At 39.7% G+C, this 26,515-nt stretch overlaps 1 protein-coding gene across 1 annotated transcript in view; it reads right to left on the minus strand.

Moving 5' to 3' along the window:
* Positions 1–26,515, minus strand: part of MMS22L (MMS22 like, DNA repair protein) — a gene marked incomplete in the record, with an annotated part of 1,809,169 nt that overhangs the window by 430,708 nt on the left and 1,351,946 nt on the right. Inside the window, 1 exon segment of the mRNA XM_044065731.1 lies at positions 9,977–10,127. Coding sequence (XP_043921666.1) covers positions 9,977–10,127 — 151 coding nt within the window.

Below are 26,515 nucleotides of genomic sequence, written 5' to 3' on the forward strand. Positions count from 1 at the left end.
AAATTGACAGGCTTTGATGAAACACAAGAAATACAGTAATCAGCAGAAAAAATCCTGTTGATGACCAGGGTTGCCAAAGGCCGTTTATGTGTGAAGGTACCCAAAGGAGGGAAATGGAGTTCACAACATGCTAAATTTCATGAGCTATAATGAACCTAGAGGCCTGTGAAGTGCATGAGAATCAGGAGGATTCAATGTCTTTGTCCATCTCAAAATGAGTGCCTCAGTGCTATAATCCCTGTCAAAGGGGGAGGCACTGCATACTCTAACAGTTCAAACATGGATCTGCAGAAGTTCACACAAGTGTGTACCAGATGCATGCCAGGCAGACAAGAATTTGTGCGAGACTATGTGAATGCCAGATGTGTCAAACAAAGGAGAAAGGCCTATGCTGTACTTATTGATGTCATCAGATCAAAGCCCCTAAGGGAGAGATTACAGTCCCATGAGTCAAGGTCTTACTAAAAATCAAACAAACATTTGAAATTTCATACCTCGGTCTTGAACCCTGCCATGGAATTACTTACAAGCTCCTGTTGAGTCAGGAATGACCAACTCTACTTGTTTCAGGAGTGTTCTAGGAGAAGAAACCTCAGCCTCAAGTACCTTGATCCTTTACTGGTTGAGTTAAAGGGTCTGTGTCTCTGACATCAAGCTTAATGGTCCCAGGTCCAAAGTGAATGATAGTGGATAGGTGGGCCAAGCACCCCAGAATGTGTTCATTCTAGGGTGGAAGTCAGGGGCATGCCTCTCCAAGGCTCTGCTTTGCTACTGTGATATATCAGTACAAGCACATATTCCTATTAACAAGGAATGATTTCCATCCCTGTGAAAACCATAAGGCCATGCAGCACATGGGCATACTTCAACGGGCTAGAACTGAACTAAGTCCCCAGTGAGGAACTCTGGCCTTTCCCTTGGGTAATGACAGCAACCTTCCTGCCAGTCTGCAACGATCTTCCTTCCACTATCAGGTGCAGGATTTGAACACGTTTCAAATGTTACAAAGAATTCAGAAGAAAAGAGCACGCAAACATAGGAACATACATCATACATGACTAAAATGATCACAAGCCCAACTGTGTACACCGCAAAAAGGGAACTGACTGGCACGTGGACAGGCACATGCTGCATCATGGCATGTACTCTCATGGTCACATAACCATCCCCAAGCATGGAAATTTATAAAACATTTTGAATTCCAACCATGGGAACCATCAAGGAGTGTCCTTCAGTGTTAGATGTCCTTTTTATCTGTCTTATTAAACTTTTCTCAACATTCCTCATATTATATTGGTGGCGTCACCACTGATTACATATGGAGATAAAAGTCTCTGCAGAAAGAAAAGCAACTATTCACTTAGCAATGTCAAATGAGAAACTCACAGTGCCTAATACTTAAATTAAGTGCAGGACAATGCTTGCTAGAAATATTCTGACATCACAGAATGTAAAAACAGCTCTCATTTCTAAGAAATGCCTTCAGTGCTAAACCCATCCCAGACATTATTCATAATATCATAAATGTTTTGTTCTGCTACTTTCAGAAATGATGTGTGGGGTTGAACTACTTTCCAATGAAAATGCACCCATGAACTAGCCACAAAAATGGATCAACGTCATTTTGGGAAAGGGAAGCAAACATTTGGGAACAGTAACAGAACAATGATGATCCATAGGGGAAGCAGAATTTAAGAAAATACCAGTGTTGTTGGTGGGCCTTGATGTAGAGAAACCATATATATATATTGCTCCATTTACAAAAATACAAGGGACTTACAAATTCAAAGATACAAATGGTATGGTACGTAAGAAAAGTTAGCTTTATTTGCAGATGATATTATTTTGTACTTCAGAAATACAGAAAAGGACATTTCAATGTGGTGGGGCATCTTGAGACAGTTTCAGGTCTTTTCATGATATAAAATGAATGAAAATAAAATGAAGGCTATAGTGTTAAATTATATACCCCCACATGCAGTAGTCCCAGCAGTACCAATATTTATGGGGACATAAGATGAAGTATCTAGGTGTATAGATAATAAATATTATTTTATGGGAGCCAATATGTAGGAAGAGACTAAACAAAATATAATAGAAATAATGAGAAACTAGAAGCTCTTTATTATGGATATGAACAATAAGCAGTGAAAACACTTTAAGTGCCTTTAGTTTTATATACAAGCCAGGCATATTTTTAGCAACCAGATGAGAAGTTGTGGATGATTATTAATAAAACGTTGAAGGCATTTATTTGGGAGGGAAAGAGGCCAAGAGTTATGTGGGATACACTGATTCTACTCACAGAACAAAGTGGTTTAGGATTACCTGATTGGAAGGGATACTTCAAAGATACTCACTTAAGGATGATATACATAACACAAGCAGAAGATTATAAATCAAAGTGGAAAGGGCTGCCAATGAAATGGGGGGGGGGGGGTAAGGACAGAGTAGCATTTTGGAAGCAGGTCCCTGAAGAGAAAGAAGATTATGCCAAAAGGGATGATTACAGGCAGGTGTACAGAAAATAGACAAGACAGGAATTTACTGGAGAAAATGGTCAAAGGAATGAGGGTGCTGGGGGGCAAATAACAAGAGAGGGAAAAATCAGAGTAGGATGAGGACAATCTGGACTGCAGGTTAGAGTCCGCCTTCCCTAACAGGGAATAATCTCATAGAACAGCAAAGAGAAACAGATGCAGGAATGCAAAGTGGAAGACCAGCACTGGCAGAGTTTTTAGTTGAGTCTGGAACAGAAGCGGCTGTAAAAGAAGGACAATTACCAGTGCGCACAATTTTACAGGACATCTGTAAAAAAATAAATCAGGGGAGGTTAGAAGTAAAAGAAAGAACAATTACCAATGCACACACAATATTACATAATATCTATAAGAAAGGACAATTACCAGTGCACACGCAATTTTACAAGATATCAATGAGAGTCAATTGGGGAGGTCAGAGGTAAAAGGACAATTACCAATGTACATGCAATTTTACATGACATCTATAAAAATCAATAAGGGGAGGTCAGAGGTAAAAGAAGGGACAATTACCAGTGCGCACACAATTTTACATGATATCTATAAGAATCAATCATGGGAGGTTACAGGTAAAAGAAAGGACAATTACCAATGCGCACACAATTTTACATGATATCTATAAGAATCAATCATGGGAGGTTACAGGTAAAAGAAAGGACAATTACCAGTGCACACACAATTTTACATGCTATCTATAAGAATTAATCATGGGAGGTTACAGGTAAAAGAAAGGACAAGTACCAGTGCGCACACAATTTTACATGATATCTATAAGAATCAATCATGGGAGGTTACAGGTAAAAGAAAGGACAATTACCAGTGCACACGCAATTTTACATGATATCTTTAAGAATCAATCATGGGAGGTTACAGGTAAAAGAAAGGACAATTACCAGTGCGCACACAATTTTACATGCTATCTATAAGAATTAATCATGGGAGGTTACAGGTAAAAGAAAGGACAAGTACCAGTGCGCGCACAATTTTACATGATATCTACAAGAATCAATCATGGGAGGTTACAGGTAAAAGAAAGGACAATTACCAGTGCACACGCAATTTTACATGATATCTTTAAGAATCAATCATGGGAGGTTACAGGTAAAAGAAAGGACAATTACCAGTGCGCACACAATTTTACATGATATCTATAAGAATCAATCATGGGAGGTTACAGGTAAAAGAAAGGACAATTACCAGTGCACACGCAATTTTACATGATATCTTTAAGAATCAATCATGGGAGGTTACAGGTAAAAGAAAGGACAATTACCAGTGCGCATGCAATTTTACATGATATCTATAAGAATCAATCATGGGAGGTTACAGGTAAAAGAAAGGACAATTACCAATGCACACACAATTTTACATGATATCTATAAGAATCAATCATGGGAGGTTACAGGTAAAAGAAAGGACAATTACCAATGCACACACAATTTTACATGATATCTATAAGAATCAATCATGGGAGGTTACAGGTAAAAGAAAGGACAATTACCAGTGCACACGCAATTTTACATGATATCTATAAGAATCAATCATGGGAGGTTACAGGTAAAAGAAAGGACAATTACCAATGCGCACACAATTTTACATGATATCTATAAGAATCAATCATGGGAGGTTACAGGTAAAAGAAAGGACAATTACCAGTGCGTACACAATTTTACATGATATCTATAAGAATCAATCATGGGAGGTTACAGGTAAAAGAAAGGACAATTACCGGTGCACACACAATTTTACATGATATCTTTAAGAATCAATCATGGGAGGTTACAGGTAAAAGAAAGGACAATTACCAGTGCACACACAATTTTACATGATATCTATAAGAATCAATCATGGGAGGTTACAGGTAAAAGAAAGGACAATTACCAGTGCGCACACAATTTTACATGATATCTATAAGAATCAATCATAGGAGGTTACAGGTAAAAGAAAGGACAATTACCAGTGCGCACACAATTTTACATGATATCTATAAGAATCAATCACGGGAGGTTACAGGTAAAAGAAAGGACAATTACCAGTGCGCACACAATTTTACATGATATCTATAAGAATCAATCATGGGAGGTTACAGGTAAAAGAAAGGACAATTACCAATGCGCACACAATTTTACATGATATCTATAAGAATCAATCACGGGAGGTTACAGGTAAAAGAAAGGACAATTACCAGTGCGCACACAATTTTACATGATATCTATAAGAATCAATCATGGGAGGTTACAGGTAAAAGAAAGGACAATTACCAATACACACACAATTTTACATGATATCTATAAGAATCAATCATGGGAGGTTACAGGTAAAAGAAAGGACAATTACCAATGCACACACAATTTTACATGATATCTATAAGAATCAATCATGGGAGGTTACAGGTAAAAGAAAGGACAATTACCAGTGCGTACACAATTTTACATGATATCTATAAGAATCAATCATGGGAGGTTACAGGTAAAAGAAAGAACAATTACCAATGCGCACACAATTTTACATGATATCTATAAGAATCAATCATGGGAGGTTACAGGTAAAAGAAAGGACAATTACCAGTGCGCACACAATTTTACATGATATCTATAAGAATCAATCATGGGAGGTTACAGGTAAAAGAAAGGACAATTACCAGTGCACACACAATTTTACATGATATCTATAAGAAGCAATCATGGGAGGTTACAGGTAAAAGAAAGGACAATTACCAGTGCGCACACAATTTTACATGGCATTTATAAGAAAGGACAATTACCAGTGCACACGCAATCTTACATGATATCTATAAGAATCAATCATGGGAGGTTACAGGTAAAAGGAAAGGACAATTACCAGTGCGTACACAATTTTACATGATATCTATAAGAATCAATCATGGGAGGTTACAGGTAAAAGAAAGGACAATTACCAATGCGCACACAATTTTACATGATATCTATAAGAATCAATCATGGGAGGTTACAGGTAAAAGAAAGGACAATTACCAGTGCGCACACAATTTTACATGATATCTATAAGAATCAATCATGGGAGGTTACAGGTAAAAGAAAGGACAATTACCAATGCACACACAATTTTACATGATATCTATAAGAATCAATCATGGGAGGTTACAGGTAAAAGAAAGGACAATTACCAGTGCGTACACAATTTTACATGATATCTATAAGAATCAATCATGGGAGGTTACAGGTAAAAGAAAGGACAATTACCAATGCGCACACAATTTTACATGATATCTATAAGAATCAATCATGGGAGGTTACAGGTAAAAGAAAGGACAATTACCAGTGCACACACAATTTTACATGATATCTATAAGAATCAATCATAGGAGGTTACAGGTAAAAGAAAGGACAATTACCAGTGCGCACACAATTTTACATGGCATTTATAAGAAAGGACAATTACCAGTGCACACGCAATCTTACATGATATCTATAAGAATCAATCATGGGAGGTTACAGGTAAAAGAAAGGACAATTACCAATGCGCACACAATTTTACATGATATCTATAAGAATCAATCACGGGAGGTTACAGGTAAAAGAAAGGACAATTACCAGTGCGCACACAATTTTACATGATATCTATAAGAATCAATCATGGGAGGTTACAGGTAAAAGAAAGGACAATTACCAGTGCGCACACAATTTTACATGCTATCTATAAGAATTAATCATGGGAGGTTACAGGTAAAAGAAAGGACAATTACCAATGCGCACACAATTTTACATGATATCTATAAGAATCAATCATGGGAGGTTACAGGTAAAAGAAAGGACAATTACCAGTGCGCACACAATTTTACATGGCATTTATAAGAAAGGACAATTACCAGTGCACACGCAATCTTACATGATATCTATAAGAATCAATCATGGGAGGTTACAGGTAAAAGAAAGGACAATTACCAGTGCGCACACAATTTTACATGATATCTATAAGAATCAATCATGGGAGGTTACAGGTAAAAGAAAGGACAATTACCAGTGCGCACACAATTTTACATGATATCTATAAGAATCAATCATGGGAGGTTACAGGTAAAAGAAAGGACAATTACCAGTGCGCACAATTTTACATGATATCTATAAGAATCAATCATGGGAGGTTACAGGTAAAAGAAAGGACAATTACCAATGCGCACACAATTTTACATGATATCTATAAGAATCAATCACGGGAGGTTACAGGTAAAAGAAAGGACAATTACCAGTGCACACAATTTTACATGATATCTATAAGAATCAATCATGGGAGGTTACAGGTAAAAGAAAGGACAACTACCAGTGCGCACACAATTTTACATGATATCTATAAGAATCAATCATGGGAGGTTACAGGTAAAAGAAAGGACAATTACCAATGCACACACAATTTTACATGATATCTATAAGAATCAATCATGGGAGGTTACAGGTAAAAGAAAGGACAATTACCAGTGCGTACACAATTTTACATGATATCTATAAGAATCAATCATGGGAGGTTACAGGTAAAAGAAAGGACAATTACCAGTGCACACACAATTTTACATGATATCTATAAGAATCAATCATGGGAGGTTACAGGTAAAAGAAAGGACAATTACCAGTGCACACGCAATTTTACATGATATCTATAAGAATCAATCATGGGAGGTTACAGGTAAAAGAAAGGACAATTACCAATGCACACACAATTTTACATGATATCTATAAGAATCAATCATGGGAGGTTACAGGTAAAAGAAAGGACAATTACCAGTGCGCACACAATTTTACATGATATCTATAAGAATCAATCATGGGAGGTTACAGGTAAAAGAAAGGACAATTACCAGTGCACACACAATTTTACATGATATCTATAAGAATCAATCATGGGAGGTTACAGGTAAAAGAAAGGACAATTACCAGTGCGCACAATTTTACATGATATCTATAAGAATCAATCACGGGAGGTTACAGGTAAAAGAAAGGACAATTACCAGTGCGCACACAATTTTACATGATATCTATAAGAATCAATCATGGGAGGTTACAGGTAAAAGAAAGGACAATTACCAGTGCGCACACAATTTTACATGATATCTATAAGAATCAATCATGGGAGGTTACAGGTAAAAGAAAGGACAATTACCAGTGCGCAAACAATTTTACATGATATCTATAAGAATCAATCATGGGAGGTTACAGGTAAAAGAAAGGACAATTACCAGTGCGCAAACAATTTTACATGATATCTATAAGAATCAATCATGGGAGGTTACAGGTAAAAGAAAGGACAATTACCAATGCACACGCAATCTTACATGATATCTATAAGAATCAATCATGGGAGGTTACAGGTAAAAGAAAGGACAATTACCAATGCGCACACAATTTTACATGATATCTATAAGAATCAATCACGGGAGGTTACAAGTAAAAGAAAGGACAATTACCAGTGCGCACACAATTTTACATGATATCTATAAGAATCAATCATGGGAGGTTACAGGTAAAAGAAAGGACAATTACCAATGCACACACAATTTTACATGATATCTATAAGAATCAATCATGGGAGGTTACAGGTAAAAGAAAGGACAATTACCAATGTGCACACAATTTTACATGATATCTATAAGAATCAATCATGGGAGGTTACAGGTAAAAGAAAGGACAATTACCAGTGCACACACAATTTTACATGATATCTATAAGAATCAATCATGGGAGGTTACAGGTAAAAGAAAGGACAATTACCAGTGCACACAATTTTACATGATATCTATAAGAATCAATCATGGGAGGTTACAGGTAAAAGAAAGGACAATTACCAGTGCGCACACAATTTTACATGATATCTATAAGAATCAATCATAGGAGGTTACAGGTAAAAGAAAGGACAATTACCAGTGCGCACACAATTTTACATGATATCTATAAGAATCAATCATGGGAGGTTACAGGTAAAAGAAAGGACAATTACCAATGCACACACAATTTTACATGATATCTATAAGAATCAATCATGGGAGGTTACAGGTAAAAGAAAGGACAATTACCAGTGCGCACACAATTTTACATGGCATTTATAAGAAAGGACAATTACCAGTGCACACGCAATCTTACATGATATCTATAAGAATCAATCATAGGAGGTTACAGGTAAAAGAAAGGACAATTACCAGTGCGCACACAATTTTACATGATATCTATAAGAATCAATCATAGGAGGTTACAGGTAAAAGAAAGGACAATTACCAGTGCGCACACAATTTTACATGATATCTATAAGAATCAATCATAGGAGGTTACAGGTAAAAGAAAGGACAATTACCAGTGCACACGCAATTTTACGTGAATCAAACATGGGAGAATAGAGGTAAAAGAAAGGACAATTACCAGTGCACACGCAATTTTACATGAATCTATAAGAATCAATCAGGGGAGATTAGAGAAGATTGGAAGAGAGACTGAAAAGGCAATTCACAAAGGAACAATGAGGGGAGGGGCATCTATGCGGCTCCCGATTATATAACAAAATCTATATGTAATAAGTTCCAGAAGGTTTAGCATTAAGTGTCTGCATAAGTAGTTTTATATCCTAAGCAGATATAAATATCTTTTTTTCCTGTGGCAGACAGAAAATGCTAGAGGTGTGATGGGAATGAGAAGGTTAATTCAGGGATACCTATCAAATAATCGAATGGACAAATTGTCAACTGTCATAGGGTCAAACTCATATAATTAACAATTCAGTCCACATACACCACAAAAACTGCTTTTGCCAGGGGGCAAGCACCCCATGCACCCCCAGACCCCCTGCTAATTATATATACCAACTCCGAGATTGCACTAGAGTGGGAAAAGGGTAAATTATCCAATCCCTACTGTAATGTGATCTCAGTCAGAATGGTTCGACAGACTGAATTGTCGATGACATGGGTTTGACCATATGACATTTGACAATTTGTCCATTCGATTATTTGATAGGTAGCTGTAATTATGAACATTTTTTGGGGGGGGGTGTAATGAGTTGGCAGATTTTAAAAACTCATTACATAATGACTAGAAAATGGAAATCAAAACCTAAAGCAATTGTAACTGAATTACTAAATATCGTAAAGAACTAAAATTAGGGTCTTTGCAAAGGGCAAGGACTGAATTACATGGAAATAAAGGAATTTGTGGGAACAATACACTCAGAATAACATTTAGGAGCAGGAATGAGGTTTAAGGGATGGCAGGAACTGAGCAATTTATGTAATGCTGGAATGAAAGATTGTTTTCAAGCTGTATACCTATTTTTTTTAAACAATGAGAAATATTGCTACAGAGTGTTTTCTTTTCTACTAATGCGTGTTTAGCTGTGTCACTTTTGTAACTGTGACTTAATAAAGGCATTTAAAAAAGCTGCAAATTAAACACTGTTAAATGTAAACTGTAGAAACATACCTGTGTTGAATAAGATGGCTGAGAAATCTTGATACTAAAGCAGGGTGAACCATATCATCCCAACCAAAGAGCTGCAACATTGACAGAACGGGCTGTGGCTGAAGGTCCAATGATGCTGTACTGGGCACATCGAGGGCCAGCAATGTAAAACCTACAACACAAATGAACAAAGGACAAATGCTTCTTCAGTGATAAATAGCTGAAGACACAACACTGTATCTTAACACAAAAAATATCTCAAGCAGGATCTAAACCAGCATGGATACATAAGAGGGCAATCTACTCATACCATTTTAGGTGATTTCTACATTACTGTTTGTACAACTCTTCTTTTTTTTCAGAAGTTTCTTTTATTGAAAACTTCATCAATATTGTCACAGAGATTTCAGCTTTTCAAAATATAATCCTTGCATCTGCCCAGAAAAAGTGAAACAACTTGAAGCTACATCAATAGTTAACACTACTACTGTCACTTTGGTCAGATATTAAAATTCAGTACTTCTCAAACTAGCTATGTAAGAAATGGGACAAAATAAGAAAACACCAAAACTAAGTCAATGACTAATCTGACTGCTGGTACCGATTGCGATCTTTCCTTCTAGTATGTCTTGAGCTCTACACACAGGGAAATAAAAACAGAAAAGGAATAAGGGATAAACCATCAGGATCACTCTTTTCACTGTTTCGCTGCCTCACATTCATATGCCTAAAGGGTGGAATGGATCACCAATTCAAGGCTTGTTCAGCAAAATGAGCAATCCAAAAGGCCATTTTTGTAATTTATTCCCCCCCCCCTGCTCATCTCTAACTGTACTCCCTCTTCTACATATAAATCAATCATTAAAGCTATTATCTCTGATATTATAGGAGATTCTATATTCTTCCACTTTCTGGTTACACCTTTTTTTAAATAAAATATGAGTATTGCATTTAGGAAGCTCATTTTTTGGCCCATCTTTACAGACATCTATGGGAAGCAGCAAGTTGTTATCTACCTTTATCTTGATTGCCCAAAACTTGTCAACTGTCTTTCCAATCTTTCTATAGTTTATTCAGACTTACCTTGTGTAAACGTGTGTTGCCATATTCCTACTTCTGACTCTACACCTCCAGCAAATATGGTCACTTGTAAGAAACATGTTGGATAGTCTCTCTGGTGTGTAGAAAAACTCGGTAAGCTTTGCCAACCAAAGAAATGATACTTCCTTGAGATAGTGGTATACTTTAATTTCAGCTTTCCTCAAGTATTCTTCCTCTGACTGTATTCTCAAGTCTTTTCCCAAAGTTTCTCTCAAGGTCCATAATTATTTTTTGTGTAGCTTATCTATTTTACCTAAAATATATTTGACCCTGGGTCTGCTTTCTCTCCTCCTGAATCCAGTTCCCAAGATAATGTATGTCTTTTTCTTGCAGGGTCTTGCGCTTTAGTCCTTTGACCTGTGCTATTGGTTGGCTGCACTTTAATACAGCTGCAGCTCATAAGTTATTTTTGTGTAAAAATCAATCCTAAGGGATGACGTTTTCCTCCTGGATCATATTTCCCCAGATAGACATGGGAAGAAATGGGAAATTAGTCTCTATCCATTTAAAGAACCCTTTCTAACCATGTTCCCAAACTGAGTGTTGACATATCAAGGAGCAGTTAAAAAGATGCTCAATCCAGGACAAGCTTCAACCCCAACTCCTTCCACACTGAACAACCTAGCCACCACTGCTGAACAGTTTAACAACTATTTCACTGAGAGTACCCTAGCACTCATCAAAAATAATTGTTCTAATCAATCAGCTACACCTATTACAACAAACAATAATGAGAACACTTTCTACTTCCAACCCATTCCCACAAATCCCATCCAAAAACTACTTAGTAAACTAAAACCAACAACAATAGTAGCTGATAACCCGCCAGCTGATTTTCTCAAAATACCAGCTCAAGCAATCGCATATCCTGCCTCAATACTTATTACTCACGCCATCTCAGAACAATACGTCCCACAGATCTGGAAAATATCACACATAATCCCCCTTCACAAAGGTGGCAAGTCAACTGAACTCTCAAATTATAGACCCATTGCCATCCTATCTCCACTATCTAAAATCCTAGAAAGATGCATCCATTCACAACTTCTCCAATATCTCACAAATAGTAAGCTTCTAGTCAATTCTCAACATGGATTTAAATCCAACCATAGCACAACTGCCCTCCTGAGTTTTTCCAACACCACTAATCAACACAGAAATGGATGTAAAATAGTCTCATTAGTCTTCCTTGATATGTTCAAAGCCTTCGACACAGTATCCCATACCAAGCTACTTATGGTTGTTAATAATCAAAATCTTAGCCCCTCTGCTATCACCTGGTTCCAAACCTACCCAACAGGGTGCCAACACGCTGTGAAATGATCACAAGACCTCTCTCCTCTACTTCCAGTCACATAAGGAGTCCAACAAGGATCCATACTCAACCCACTGCTTTTCAGTATATTTACCAACAATCTTAGCTCGGCCACATCTCTAACATCTATGATCCAATATGCGGACGACTCTACACTCGTATGCGCTGCCCCTACCCTGCAACAGCTCTAAAACATTACACAAAAATCCTTTACTGCAACTGAATCATGGCTCTCAAACTCTCAGCTCATTCTTAATCACAGCATAAGCAAGCTTATGATCTTCCACCCCACCACAGCACCAGAATCCCAAACAAAACTATTAGGAGTAGTAACTGACAACAAAAAGAGATTCGGCCAACACATATCACAAACAGTCAAGAATGCTCATAAAAAATTGGGCACCCTCTACTGAAACGAAAAAATCCTAACCAATAGTACCAGGGTAGCTATTGCCAGAACCCACCTCCTATCAACACTCATCTATGCATCTCCACTACACATTAACCTGAAGAAATCAGACCTCGAAAAACTTGAAGTATGACAGACTCACTGCACAGACCACACCGTTGACTAGCTCTAAAAGAACTCTGCTGATTAGAATTACCTCAGAGAATGTCCTATAATCAATTGACAATGGCATATAAAATACTTCACCAACCTGAAAAACCATCTATCTAGAACATGATAGTACCTTATTCTGACAACCGTACACTATTGCTCCACCAAGTCCTTGCTAAAATTAACCAGGGCTACAAATACTGCATTTGAAACACTTTACTCCAGTCATGCAGCAAAAGTTTGGAACGCTTTTCCAAACTCTATCAGATCCACAACAATCACTCATTTAAAAAAAAAAATCGCCTAACTCATGGCTTTGCACATGTAATACCCCACGTTAGCCTTACAAGATATATAATACTATCCCTAGACCCAGTGTTTTTATAACAATACACCAAACTAACCACAGTATTGCTCTATTTATGTCTCACTCATCTTTCAAAAACTACTAACACCCCCACCTATAATCAATTCCTACTAACCACATAAACAGCTTCCCTTCCCCTATACTCAAAAATACTCAAACGTATTCTACTTCAAATGCTGACTGTAAAAAGACTACAAGTGTACATTTTTTTATACCCAACTCTAAAAATTACTATTAACATTATTTTTAATAGTGTACTTGTCAAACTTTGTTACCTCATCTTGTAAATTATCACTGTATAATTTCAATGTATATAAAAAAATTTTCCAGTAAACAAATGTAAAATAAATAAATAAAAAGTATTCTTACCAGGATATGATTTTATATTTCCCTAAGATATGAGAGATGCTTCTAAGGCTTGTTCATACTGAGCTGAATGGAGGAGGAGCACAGCCACAACTCTGTGCTGAGATTTCAGATGACTAGAGGCTTCTGAGCTTCCTAAAAAAAAAAGTTGCCTGTTTTCTTGCTTATTTTTCTATTTATTGCTTATTCTTACAACTTATTGCACTTTTTATTGTCTGCAGCCAACTTTTTTTACTGTATTTTATCACTATAAACAAACCACACTGTTGTACTGCAACTGTCTGCCTTACTGGGCCTGTTAAATCATTTTAGTTACTGTTTTCACTGTTTGTAAAGCTTTTTTAGCCATTTTCTCTGTTTGAAAGGTATTAACTGGAAATTTTCTCCATTTGTTAAGCATCTGTCTGTGTGTTCTGATTTTCCCTGTTTCTCTGTAGTGGCTGTTTGTTCTAAGCATATTGCTGAGGCCATCTTGGATTAGAAAGGGCCCTTCTGTACTCTAGTGCGAGGATTGTGCTGATTGGCTCCTGCTGGTCAAGGTTGGCTGGTCTAGGGCATGGAACAAGCACCTTTTGAGCTTTTTTAAAGTTGTTTTACATTTTAACCTTCTGGTATTTAATCCCCAACCCTTGAGTGGGTTTCTGCTTGCTTGTTCATCACCCAGCACCATGGACTGCCATTGTGAGCCAGAGTCGGACAGATAATTCTGACAATTTTTACCTTAGATACAGCTGTATCCCAGCAGTGCAGTCCCTCATCTTTAGCACATTTCCAGGCAAAGAGGCTACATTTCTGTGATACTAGAATCTTCTTATTTTTTGTGGTATTTAAACCCTGCGTTTGAGTTGATTTGGGCTTGTTTGTACATCACTCACCACAGCTGCACTGTTTTAACCCATTGCTAGGTATTCCAGCTACAAATTCTCCCTTAGTAGCACTTGTATGATCACTTAATAGTACTCCTCTTGTCCTCCTACCCTTTCCCCCTTAGTTCTCTATGGCCTCTCTCCCTCAGATTCTGACAAATATGGATGAACAATTCCCTACGGTTTCACCTGCCAGTCTGGTTGATATGGGCATCCTGAGATTGTGTAGCAACTGCCTCATGTACACAGACAACCCTCTACTAATACCACCTATTAAAACAATTTGAGAGAGATGCAATTACATTAAGAACCGAGAGTCTATGGTCTTTCCCTCACACGCCAGTATATCTGGCACTGAGAAGCTTGTCTACACAAACACCACACCTACACAACACACATGCACATATCTGGAGGTCCTCAACAAAAACATACCGAAACAAGAGAGACCTCTGAGCAAAAACACGCACAAACTCCACTGCCCATCACACCACATAGTCCACACACCTGTGTCTCACAGCCACTAAGGCCTAAATATAAACCCAACACATTAGTCACAGAAAGCTCCACTGTAAGAGACACAGATGTGCCCCTCACCAAGCTGGATAAGGAGAAAGTCAGGATTAGTTGTTTGCCAGGTGCCATATCACCCATGCACTCAAGTCTCTCAACAACAGGTACTGTTATGACTCTGTCATAGTTCATGTTGGTGTGAAATGAATTGAGACATACCTCCCTGGACTATATGAAGAGAGACATGATCGAGCTCGCAGAATGTGTGTCCCAGGCAGGTATGTTCCTATCCTTAAGTAGCATTCTACCGTCACCCAGAATGATGGCTCAGTACAATTGGCTTAGTTTCTGGTGTCATTCCAAGGGGATCCAGTACCTGATAGCCTGGGAAGACAGGATCGACAGACCACGATGCTTTGCCTGAGATGGCCTGCATCTGTCTCCCTTAGGCTTCTGGCAAAGGTTCCTGCCTCCCCCAAAGTGTTTTTTTTAGGCAGTGTCATGAGATCAAAACTACCAACATGAAAATGTCATCAAAATGCAAATTAAAGGTCATGCTGCTAAATGCTACGAGTCTAAACATGAAACTGCACTCAATGTAAGCATTCCTAACCACGAAAGATGCTAACATTTGTGCAGTCACAGAAACCTGGTTCAAAGCTGCGGAGAGCAACCCAGCCATGCCTGGTTACTCGTCATATACATTCAGACACCAAACCATTGGCAGCAAAGCAAAAGGAGGTGGAGTTGCAATATATATTAAAGATATACACGCCTCCAGGCTGGTCAAACAGTATGGCGCACAGGAGACACTTCAGGTGCAGTTAACCATTGACAAGACCCCTATTCAAATCATAGCTAGCTCCAGGCCCCCCAGCTTTGACTAAAGATGCCCACTCCACCTATCTGGACCTCTTAGAGTCTATCAAGATTCAACCCTTTACCCTGATCCTGTGTGACTTTAACTATTCAACTATAGATTGAAATAACTACTCATGCCAAAACAGAAATGCCCAAAGATTCCTTGATTTCGTCAGTGCAAATGCCTTGGACCAGCTGGTCGACACCCCCACAAGAGGTGATAATATCTTGGACTTGGTATTAACCAACATGAGTAACCACTGCAGCATCCCATCAGTGTCATCATCCCTGGTAAGATTCGCCCACAAAGTGGTCACTTTCGAAGGCACCACCCCCCCGACCCCGCCCTATCTAGGATCAAACAAAAAAGCTTCTGCAAAGCTGATTACAACCTCCTGAGGGAAGGTATAAACACAGTTTCACAGCCTCTCTCTCCCCCTCCATAGGAACTGGCACATACGTCCAAACCTACACCAAAGTAGTATACAAGCATTTATATAGCTGCATGGAATCAGGATTACCAGACAGGACAAAATCATCCTCCTCAAGGAAGAGCAAACCTGTCTGGTGGACATATGCAATAAATAAACTCTATAATAAAAGGAAAAAAACTGCTGTCCAGGACCAAGAAAGAGCACGTGCCTAACTGGAAGCAATCTCTCCTTAGCCTGAACAGGCAAATAAGAGCACTAGTGAAATCCTCCAAAGCAAACCGACTCCAAACTGGCCACATCTACTAAAGACAATCATAAGACGTTCTTCACATATGTCTGCAATCTCAAAGGAAGCACTCAGATCTGCTCAGAACTGGTGATGAAGGACATCACATACACAAATGCCGTAGATACACCCAACCTGCTGGCAGAGAGGTTTAGTGAAAACTTCACCCCTCTGTCCTCCCCATCAGTAAATCAGGACATCCCCAGCACCTGCCCTCCTCCTCCCCTTATCTTTAGGGAGCCAAATCTTCATTGCCCTCTCAAAGGCAAAAAATATGGCTTCCATGGGACCCAATAACATCCCAGGCTGCATCCTACTTGAACTCAGGCAGGAGCTTGCAGCACCATTAGGCACCGTGTTTAACCAAAGGCTAAGTACTGACTTCATCCTAGTCAAGTAGAGGATAGCCACTGTCATCCCTTTGTACGAAAGTGGAGCATCCACCAATCCAGGAAATTACATAACCATCAGCCTAACTAGCCTGATCTGCAAGGCCATGTAAAGGATTATCATGGACCTCATTAACAAGGACACTGGCAACCTCCAAACACTTGATCCCACACAGTTTGGTTTCGTCAAGGGTAGGTCATGCCTGTTAAATTTGTTTGACTTCTATGAGACAGTCACCAAAGCCATGGACAAGGGTAAGAAGGTGCCTGCCGCCTACCTTGACTTGGTCAAAGCCTTTGATACTACTCCTCACTCAGGTATAATAGATAAACTCTCTCAACTAGGCATCAATCCATATGTTACCAAATGGGTAGCAAACTGGCTCACTGATAGAACCCACTTAGTCAAAATAGGGGAAGCCACCTCAAGCAGCAGACCCATAACGAGTGTTGTACCCCAGGGATCAGTCTTGGAGCCTCTGTTGTTTGGGATATACTTTTTCTAAGGTGCAGCTCAAAACCAGTGGGCTGTGGCTGACCAAGTTTGCAGATGATGGCAAGCTGGGCGCTGTCATCAATTCCCCTAGTGATGTGGACATCCTCCAAGACGGTCTCACTCAAACAAATGACTGGTGCCAGAAACATGGCCTCAAACTGAATGCCAAAAAATGCATCATCATCCCATTTGAGGAGAGTGATGTCCCCACAAATTATCACATTAATAACAAGGTCGTAAGCATGCAATCAGTCATGAAGGACTTGGGCACCCAGGTCGATAGCAAACTGACTTTTGACCACCATATTGCCTCCATTGTACGGAAAGCTTTCTACATGGCACACCTCAAGGGTATCTCATCCAGAGACAGGGAAGTCATAACATCTCTATATTCTTCCCTTACGAGACCCATTACGGAGTACAATGCCCCTTTCAACATGTACCTCACAAAGCACATGCAGCAGCTGGAGAGACCACAGAGGTTCCTTATCAGGAGAATCAGGGCCTCAAACATCTACCCTACACATATAGACTAAAAGCCCTGTTCCTCTACTCAGTCTCATACAGACTCCTCAGATGTGACCTCTGTCTGGCATACAAAATAATCTCAGACCCTGCCTTGATGGGACTGCTGCATATCCAAAAGGCAAGCACTTGAGTAACCCTCACGCGTGACCTCAACCTGGTCTGTGACATCAATAGAACTTGTTGGCAGGACAGATGCATGTCCCAGACTCCCCCTTCTATAGAATTGACTCCCTCTCCATGTCATGCAGAGTACCTCATTAACCCTTTTTAAATGCAACCTCGATTACTGGATGGAGAACAGAAAATACACCACTGGTATTCCACCGGTGTCCCTTCTGGACAGGGACATCGAGTGCTGACTTGTTGGAACATGGGCTAAATTCTTGGCTAGGTTTTTAAGGGCCTCAGGGCCAATAACCTAGGAAGTTCCTATGATCCTATGATAATATAACAAAGGTTATATACTTACCATAATGCTAGATCTGTGTTGTCTTCTGTCCAGCTCAAAGGATGGGTTATCAGATCCGACTAATCCAACATCTGTACCTTTTTAGATTTTTGGATCCAGGGCTCAGACTCGTCCCCCTACCCATAATTGCATTCTGTCCTACAGTACCACAGATATAGTTGCCCACCTGCAGGACAGATGTGTGTCCCTAAAATCCAATAATAGGAATTAGGAGAAAAACTGTGAATAATTATGACACAGTACTAGGGTACATGTGGGACAATAGTCCAGACAGGTCCAATGCGGTCAGCTGAAAACCATAAACCTGGCAATTTAAGTAAGAGAGAAACAGAGGGGAAAAGATTGAGCCAGACGGAAGACAAAACTTTTGTATCCAATGTTGTCTTTTCCATACAACATGCTGGATGAGACAGATTCTCCAGCTACAAGAACTTCAGCAGTCTCATGGAAAGAAATTTTAAAGGATATTCACTACAAAGGACACATGGGATCTAGACTGCAGGTCCAGCTTCAAATGGAAGACAAAGGTGTGAACTGTAGACCAAGTAGCCACAACACAAATGTCATCTAAAGGTAATCTGGCATACAAAAGTATAGGAGCTGCAACCACTCCAACTGAATGGGCTTTAGGTTGGTGAGGAAGGAACTGCCATTTCATTTTGTACGCAAAAGTAACACAATCAGATAGTGTATCAAAGATCACATTGTCCAGGTACCTATCTCCAATTTGGCTAATGAGAAGGAAATAAAAAGAGGATTGGTTTTCCTAAAAGCTTTGGTAAGATGCTAGTAGAATCTCAATTGACAGTGAAAATCCAGATATGCAATTTGTATTGTCCTTTGTCATAAAACTTTCAAAAGAAGACTGGCAAATTAATGGCTTGATTAAGGGCAGCATCTGGGGGTACTTTAGAAAGAAAATTAGAATTAGTTCAAAGAGATGCTTCATCCTTATAAAAGATCAGATAAGGAAGTTTATAAGACAAAGCCTGCAACTCTGAAATTCTCCTAGGTGATGTAATGGCCACCAGGAATATAGTATTCCAGAACATAAAGAATTTATGTACTCACCAAAACATTCCAGCTGTGTTGCTCATTTTCATTCTTCCTCAATGTATGGGTTCGGATCCAACCCTTGGATCACACTCGGCCATGTTCTTATAGAGTCTAGGATCCTACTCTTGAGCTCCTTCCTTACCCATAATGCCCATGACTACTGCAATACATCAGATCGAGTTTGGTGCTATTATGTGCAATACCATCAGAAATGCCTTAACAAAGCTATGACAGAAAGGTAATAGCTAAAGGATCAGGAGCTCAAACAAGAACTATAGTTCTATCAATAATTCCATTTGGTTAATCACAAAGACATGGACAGGGAGAAGGGGGAGGGAAGAATGAAAATGGACAACACAGATGAAATGTTATGGTGAGTACATAACTTCTTTATCTGATGCTGACATTTTCATTCGTTCTTCAATGTATGGGAGAGTCCCCAGCTATGGTAATCTTGGGTGGGCCTTATGGAAGGATGTCCCTGAGAACCGTGGAACCAAAGACAGCTCTGTTTCTGGAGATGATGTCCAATTTGTAATGAGCAATAAAAGTATGGGCATTAGACTGTGTAGCAGCTGCACAAATATCATCAATGGAAGCCCAAGCCCAAAAAGCAGCAGAGGTAGACAGTGACCTGGTGGAATGGGGCTTTAGATGCATTGGTAAAATTATGCCTTTCATGTAATAAACTTTGGAAATATAATGTTATCTATTTAGCCAGAGTAACTTTTGAAACTGGGTTTCCCTTCTGTTTTTAGCAAAGGAAACAAATAACTGATCAGTTTTCCTAAATTCTTTGGTTCTGTGAAGGTAAAACTGAAGCTATGTACATCCAATAGATAAAGGCTGTACTCTCCATTGTTTTCGAAACTGGGGAAAAACACTGGCAAATTAATCACTTGATTAAGGTTGCTCTCAGATGCAACTTTTGGTAAAATGAAGTGTTTATGCGTAAAGTAACTCTGTCTTTGTGGAAAAGCAAATATGGTGGTTTGGAAGATACAGCTTGGTGTTCAGATACTTGTCTTGCAAAAGTTATAGCCACCAGAAAGACAGTCTTCCAGGAAAGAAACTTGAGATCTACTTTAGTTGATGCTTCAAAAGGAGAGTGTACTAAAGACTGGAAAACAATAGTGAGGTCCCAAGATGAAGTAGGGTCATTTACAGGAGTTCTTAGTAAAAAGGAACCCTTTAGGAAGGCCTTACATAATTTAGATTGATGCTAAAGAAGAAGCACCGCCTCCGATGTGATAGTTGGAGATGGCTGCTAACTTTACTTTAATAGTGGAAAAATGTGACCCCTCTTGGAAAACAGAGGCAAGGAAATCAAGAATAGAAGGAAATGCAGTAGTAAAAGGATCCAGTTTTCAATGTTGAGACCAAAAGGAAAACAGTTTCCAATTACTTTTGTAAACCTTTCTAGCTGAAGGTTTATGAGATTAGTATTTTTTGAACCAGGGAGGAAAGCCTGGAATGCCTAGCCATCACTGGAATTGGAGAAACCATGTGGTCAACCCGTGGCTTGCAATATTTGGGTGAATCTACCTTGATAGTTGAGACAGGAGGTCTAGACTGGGGTCCAGCATCCAAGGAGGGTGAACTAGGTGAGACCAAAGGAAAGGAAACCATAACTGTCTAGGTCAAAAAGTAGCAATGAGGATTACTGTGCTCTTCAACCAAAGTGTTTTCTGAAGAAACTTGGAGATAAGAGGTTGGGAGGATGAGAATAAAGGAGATTGGAGGGCAAAACATAGACTACAGCATCTCTTGGTGACTGCACCTGAGGTGGGATAAGGCAAAGAACCTGCTGCATTTGTTGTTGAGGAGAGAAGCAAACAGGTCACAGCAAGGCTGACCACATACTGACAGCGACTCTCATTGAGTGAAATAACTGGAGCAAATAGTCTCTGGCTTTTACGAGCAGATGCCTGGTCAGTGAAGTGAGGAGACAGTCATCTAAGTAAGAAATACTCTTAATATGAGTAGTCTAAGGTGAGTTGCTACCACTGCTATGCATTTGGTGAACACCCTGGGGGCTGTGGTGAGACCAAAGGGCAGGGCTATGAAATGATAATGACCGGCTCCCAACTGGAAGCAAAGATACCTTTGAGAGCGCCTGCTCATTCTAATGTGACAACAGACATCTTAAAGATCGAATGAGCACATCCAATTATTCCTCCGCAGGAAAGGCAGAATGGACTGTACCATGACCCTTAGGAATTTGGAATTCTTTGCAAACTGATTTAGATAACTGAGATCCAATATAGGTCTCAAGCCTCCTGTTTTCTTTGGCACTAAAAAGAACCTTGAGAAAATTCTGGATAGTCTTTGGTCTAAGGGACCTCTTGGATGGCTCTTTTGTTTAGCAGCTTTTGAATTTCTACCGCTGTGAGCTCACTGATTGGGTGGAACACTGGGGAGACATCCTCTTATCTTTATGGGGGTTGGGAAAAGGTAATGAAATATCTTCTGGATATGATCCTATGCACCCAAGAATCTTCTGTGATGGCTATCCACGTGCCTTGGTACAAGGATAAGCAACCCCCGACTGCCTCCAGAGAGGGACAGCCGGGAAACCTTCCAGGAGCACTGAAAGGACCTGTATGAGAAGGAATCTCGCGATCCTTGATTCTGCCCCCCCCCCCCCTGCCACGTGGGTGATGTCTACCTTTGTAGCTATTAACCCCCTGACTCTGGGGGAACAATCTCCATGTGATTCCTGAAAATGAGCGTGAGACTTCTGGAACCACATCTTCCCACCATGTTGATTCCTAGAGAAAGATCTCTGCGGGGTAGAAAAGTGGATTCTAACAGCAGAAAAGGTCTTTCCATCCTGTTCACTGCTGGAAAGAGTCTCTTTCACAGTGGGCCCAAACAATTAAGATCCATCAAAAGCAACACCGATGAATGATGCCTTGAAAGGTTCCGCAAATTGCACAATTGCATCCAGGCGTGTCTCCTTATGGCTATGCCTGAACCGGCCGCCCTTGAGGTACCTTCAGCTGTATGCAAGATTAATCTCATGATGCATTTGTAATGGATTGTAGGGTGGCCAGTCATGAAAAAAAAAAAAAAAAAAAGACTTCTATTTCTCTGCGGACATGGACCCTGGGGAAGAATTAGAGTTCTTTCATGAAGTCCCTCTGTAATCTGGTGAAATGTGTCAGGTAGTTCAGCGAACACAGGACAAATGTCCCTGATGCATACATTCACTTCCCAAACATGTCCAATGCCCTACACTCTCTGTTACGGGGGTGGACAGAGGAGCTCTGTTCAGCCAGCTCCTTTTTGGTAGCTGCCACAACAACCATACAGGATCCCCTTTAGTTCAGTACCGTCAGTGGTGGTGGTCAAAATTTTATCAGGGTGTTTTGGAAATGGTTCCATGGAGTCCGGTTCTTTCCTTACCCTGTGGGAGACAAGATCTTGAAGCTCATCTGCAGGAGGGGTTACCCAAGATGAAGAAGGTCCAGACCTGAAAGCCTCTAAAACCATCAACTCCTCCTAGGAAGGGGTTTGGGAAGACCGACCACCTTTCTGGTGAAGGATTTCTAGAATGTCTCCGAAAGAGATGTCCTTGGATGGAGATCTGGGGGACCCTTCCCCTTCATCAGAATTGGTGACTTCTGTAAGAGATTCCTGTGGGGAATCTAAGTGCCTCCTCTTACACTTCCTCTTCTGAGGAATCTCCTCAGTGGGATATTCTGGTGAGGTATTGGAAGAGGCGGGTAGCTCACATTTGGGAGCTGGATGGAAGCTCATTCGGGCTGGCTGTCCCAGAGGAGTAGGATGAGCACACTCAGGCACAGGATCTGTAGGGGGAGCAATGGATGGATCAGATGGTGTAAGAGTTGAAGCTACTCTCAGATGAGAGGAAAAACTTTCTCCACCACTTCGAAGGCAGAAGGACCAGACAAGGTCAAGGAAAATATGCTTGGAGCTGAGGCTCTTGAAACAGACAATCCCGGGCCCTCCCGGACCCTCCGCTCCAAAGGAGATGACCTGATTTTGGGCTTTTGAACCCTTATTTATAACAGTGCACACAAGTGGTCCACTTCTTAATAGGTTCAGAGGAGATTACTAGGCTATTGACTTGGAGGTCATTTTAAGCCTAGCTGTTTCAACCCAATGCAATACTGCAGTAGTACTAGTCAATACCAAAGACTGCATTTAGTGATGACTGCCCATGGCCAGGAGGGTTGTGGGCACTATCCCCGGTAAGAAATTACAGTGCTCCATCCACTCATCTAGGTTCCTCTTGAACAGTGTCATAGAGGTGCTCTGTTTCACAGAATTGGTAGCATGTTCCAAAGAAGTGGCAATCACTGGAAGACAAATCTGTCCCTCCAGCATGTCCTATTTAAGGGGCAGGTCATATTTAAGTCTCTGGAATGGGTAGCACGAGACCCATTTGACTTGCGGATATGCAGTAAGCTCATTAGGTTTGAGTCTTTGGTTGCTCTGTAGGCCAGGCATAAGTCTCCCCTAAGAAGTCTATACAATACGGAGTATAGTGACAGGGACTTTCATTGGTCCATGTAAGGCACATGCTGGAGGCCTTTGATCATCTTAGTCAGAAACCCCTGAGGTCTCTCTAATTGCTACAGGTGCTTAGTCTGGTACATACTGAATGGGGCGTTATACTCAATTATGGGTAGGATAAGTGCCAAGTATAGGGAGGTTATAACTTCTTTTGCTCTCGAGGAGATGCCTTTACTAAGCAAGTGAGCTATGTGGAAAGCTTTTCTTACAACGGTAGACATGTGGTGCTCGAAGTTAAAGTCACAGTCAACCTGTGATTCCAGATCCCTTACCACTTCACGGGTATTCAGGATATTGTTGTTGATTTGATTGTGTGAAGGGACACTGTTTGTGCCGAAGGGAATGATGATGCATTTCTCTGCATTCAGTTTGAGACAGTGACTAATACACCAGTCATTGGTCTGTGTGAGACCCTCCTTGAGTATATGGACATCAGTTTGCGATTCAAGTGATTGCATCTAGTTTGCAGTCATCTGCACACTAGGTCAGCCACAACCCTTACCCTTCAAGCTGGTAGCCTTGTCACTCATGGCATTTAAGCAAAGGCGGCTTACACACACTACATCAAAGTTTTACACCATGTAATAATGAGACACAGTCTAAGAATAAAAAGTGACAGAGACAAGATTCTACAAAAGTAACCAAATTTTATATATATATATATATATATATATATATATATATATATATACACACACACACACACACACACATATATATATATATATATATATATATATATATGTGTGTGTATACATACATGCACATACATACATACAAATGCACATACATACATACAAGCGCACACACACATACATACACAAATACATATACTTTTTTTTAATAGAGTAGAGGATTAGTCGAAAAGGCAGGAATAAATAAACGCAACAGCAAAGAGCAACTAACTGACAACAAAATACCAAAGAGCTACCAAAATACACTGCTACAGAAAGGCTACACAAAAGGTATCAATGATAACCTGAACTAAGGTGAAATTATTGCAAGCAAAGAGTTATCTGACACTTCGAAGTACTGAGCCCACAGATCACATCTGAACCAAACAGGCAACAAAAGAGATGTGAGGTGTTACAGGGATGGAAGGGAATTATGGCTAGGAGAGGAGTCTAAGCCTGGATCAGAGAATCTAAAAAGGTGCTGATGTCGGATCTGATAAACCATTCTTTCAGTAAGATGAAAAAGACATTGTCTATGTAATTAATCCATTTACACTGGCCTAGACAGCAGAGATACAGTAGAGTACTTAATGAATATAAACCCTCAAGTCCTGGACATTAAGCTAAAACAATATTTTCCAAACTAGCTATGCATCTTTGTCTATTAAGGTTATAAAATACTTCTCTGGGACAGAGACTCCCAGTCATACAAATTATATGGGAAGTGGCATAATCTTCTGGGTACTTATGTTATTGTATGTTCAGACAAAATGAACTATTTCCATAGTGAGTCATTTACAGAAACCTTTGGGGGGAAGGGAGAACATGGGGAGTGATAATCATCTGGACTGTTTGAATCCACTGGTGGAAGTCAAGGAGTACATATTTTCACTAGGAAATAAAATTCTGAACTACATTATGAACTAATCATACCTGGCTCATGTCATCATAGGCATGTCTGGGACTACAGGGTCTCCTGAATATTCATCTTTTGGAGTTGCAGAGAAGGATAATTAAACTTCAGGGCATCTTGTACTTCATAGGTCATTAAGGCAATTCTTACGAATTCATTAAATCTGTAACCTAAAATTTGTTTTAAGGAGTCTATCATATGTACAGTACTACATGGTTACTGGCAGACTGAATCTCCGACTGGAGTAGCCTAGACCTTCTGCTGCCATAATCTTACGTGTCAAGGGCTCTAAACATACTGCAAAGAGAATGGGATATAAAGGGCAGCTCTGCCTTGTTCCTGTTCTTGTTGGGAAGAGATCTGACCCCTCCATTTTAACTCTGATTCTAAAGTACACAGTCCATGCAGCAATCCAATATTTCAAACAAGTAAGGACACTCAACAGTAAGAAATGACTTTTTGGTGTCAAAACTTAAGAAGAAAGGGAATGCAATGTATATTTGCAACTTCAATTAGAAGCAGAGTTTTGAAAATATTATCAAAATTCTGGTTCCCTTAAAGCCAAGTTGGCCATTATGAATTAAGGCAGGCAATTAGGCAGTCATCCTATGAGCTAAAATTAGGAAAAGCAGTTTATAATCAGCATATAGAACAGGAAATGGGTGACAGGAAACTGGTTGCAGTGGGTCCTTCCCTCCGTTTAAAATCACAGAGATTGCTGCCTCACCCCAGCTTTGGAGTGGTTCACTTCACCTCAAGAAGATATTTACAAGACAAATAAAATCATCTTGGAATGGACCTAAGTCTAATGATGTCTGTTATTTCTAA

Source organism: Protopterus annectens, chromosome 1.part0 (genome assembly GCF_019279795.1).
Source record: "Protopterus annectens isolate FY-2018-M chromosome 1.part0, PAN1.0, whole genome shotgun sequence".
Taxonomy (NCBI): Eukaryota; Metazoa; Chordata; order Ceratodontiformes; family Protopteridae; genus Protopterus; species Protopterus annectens.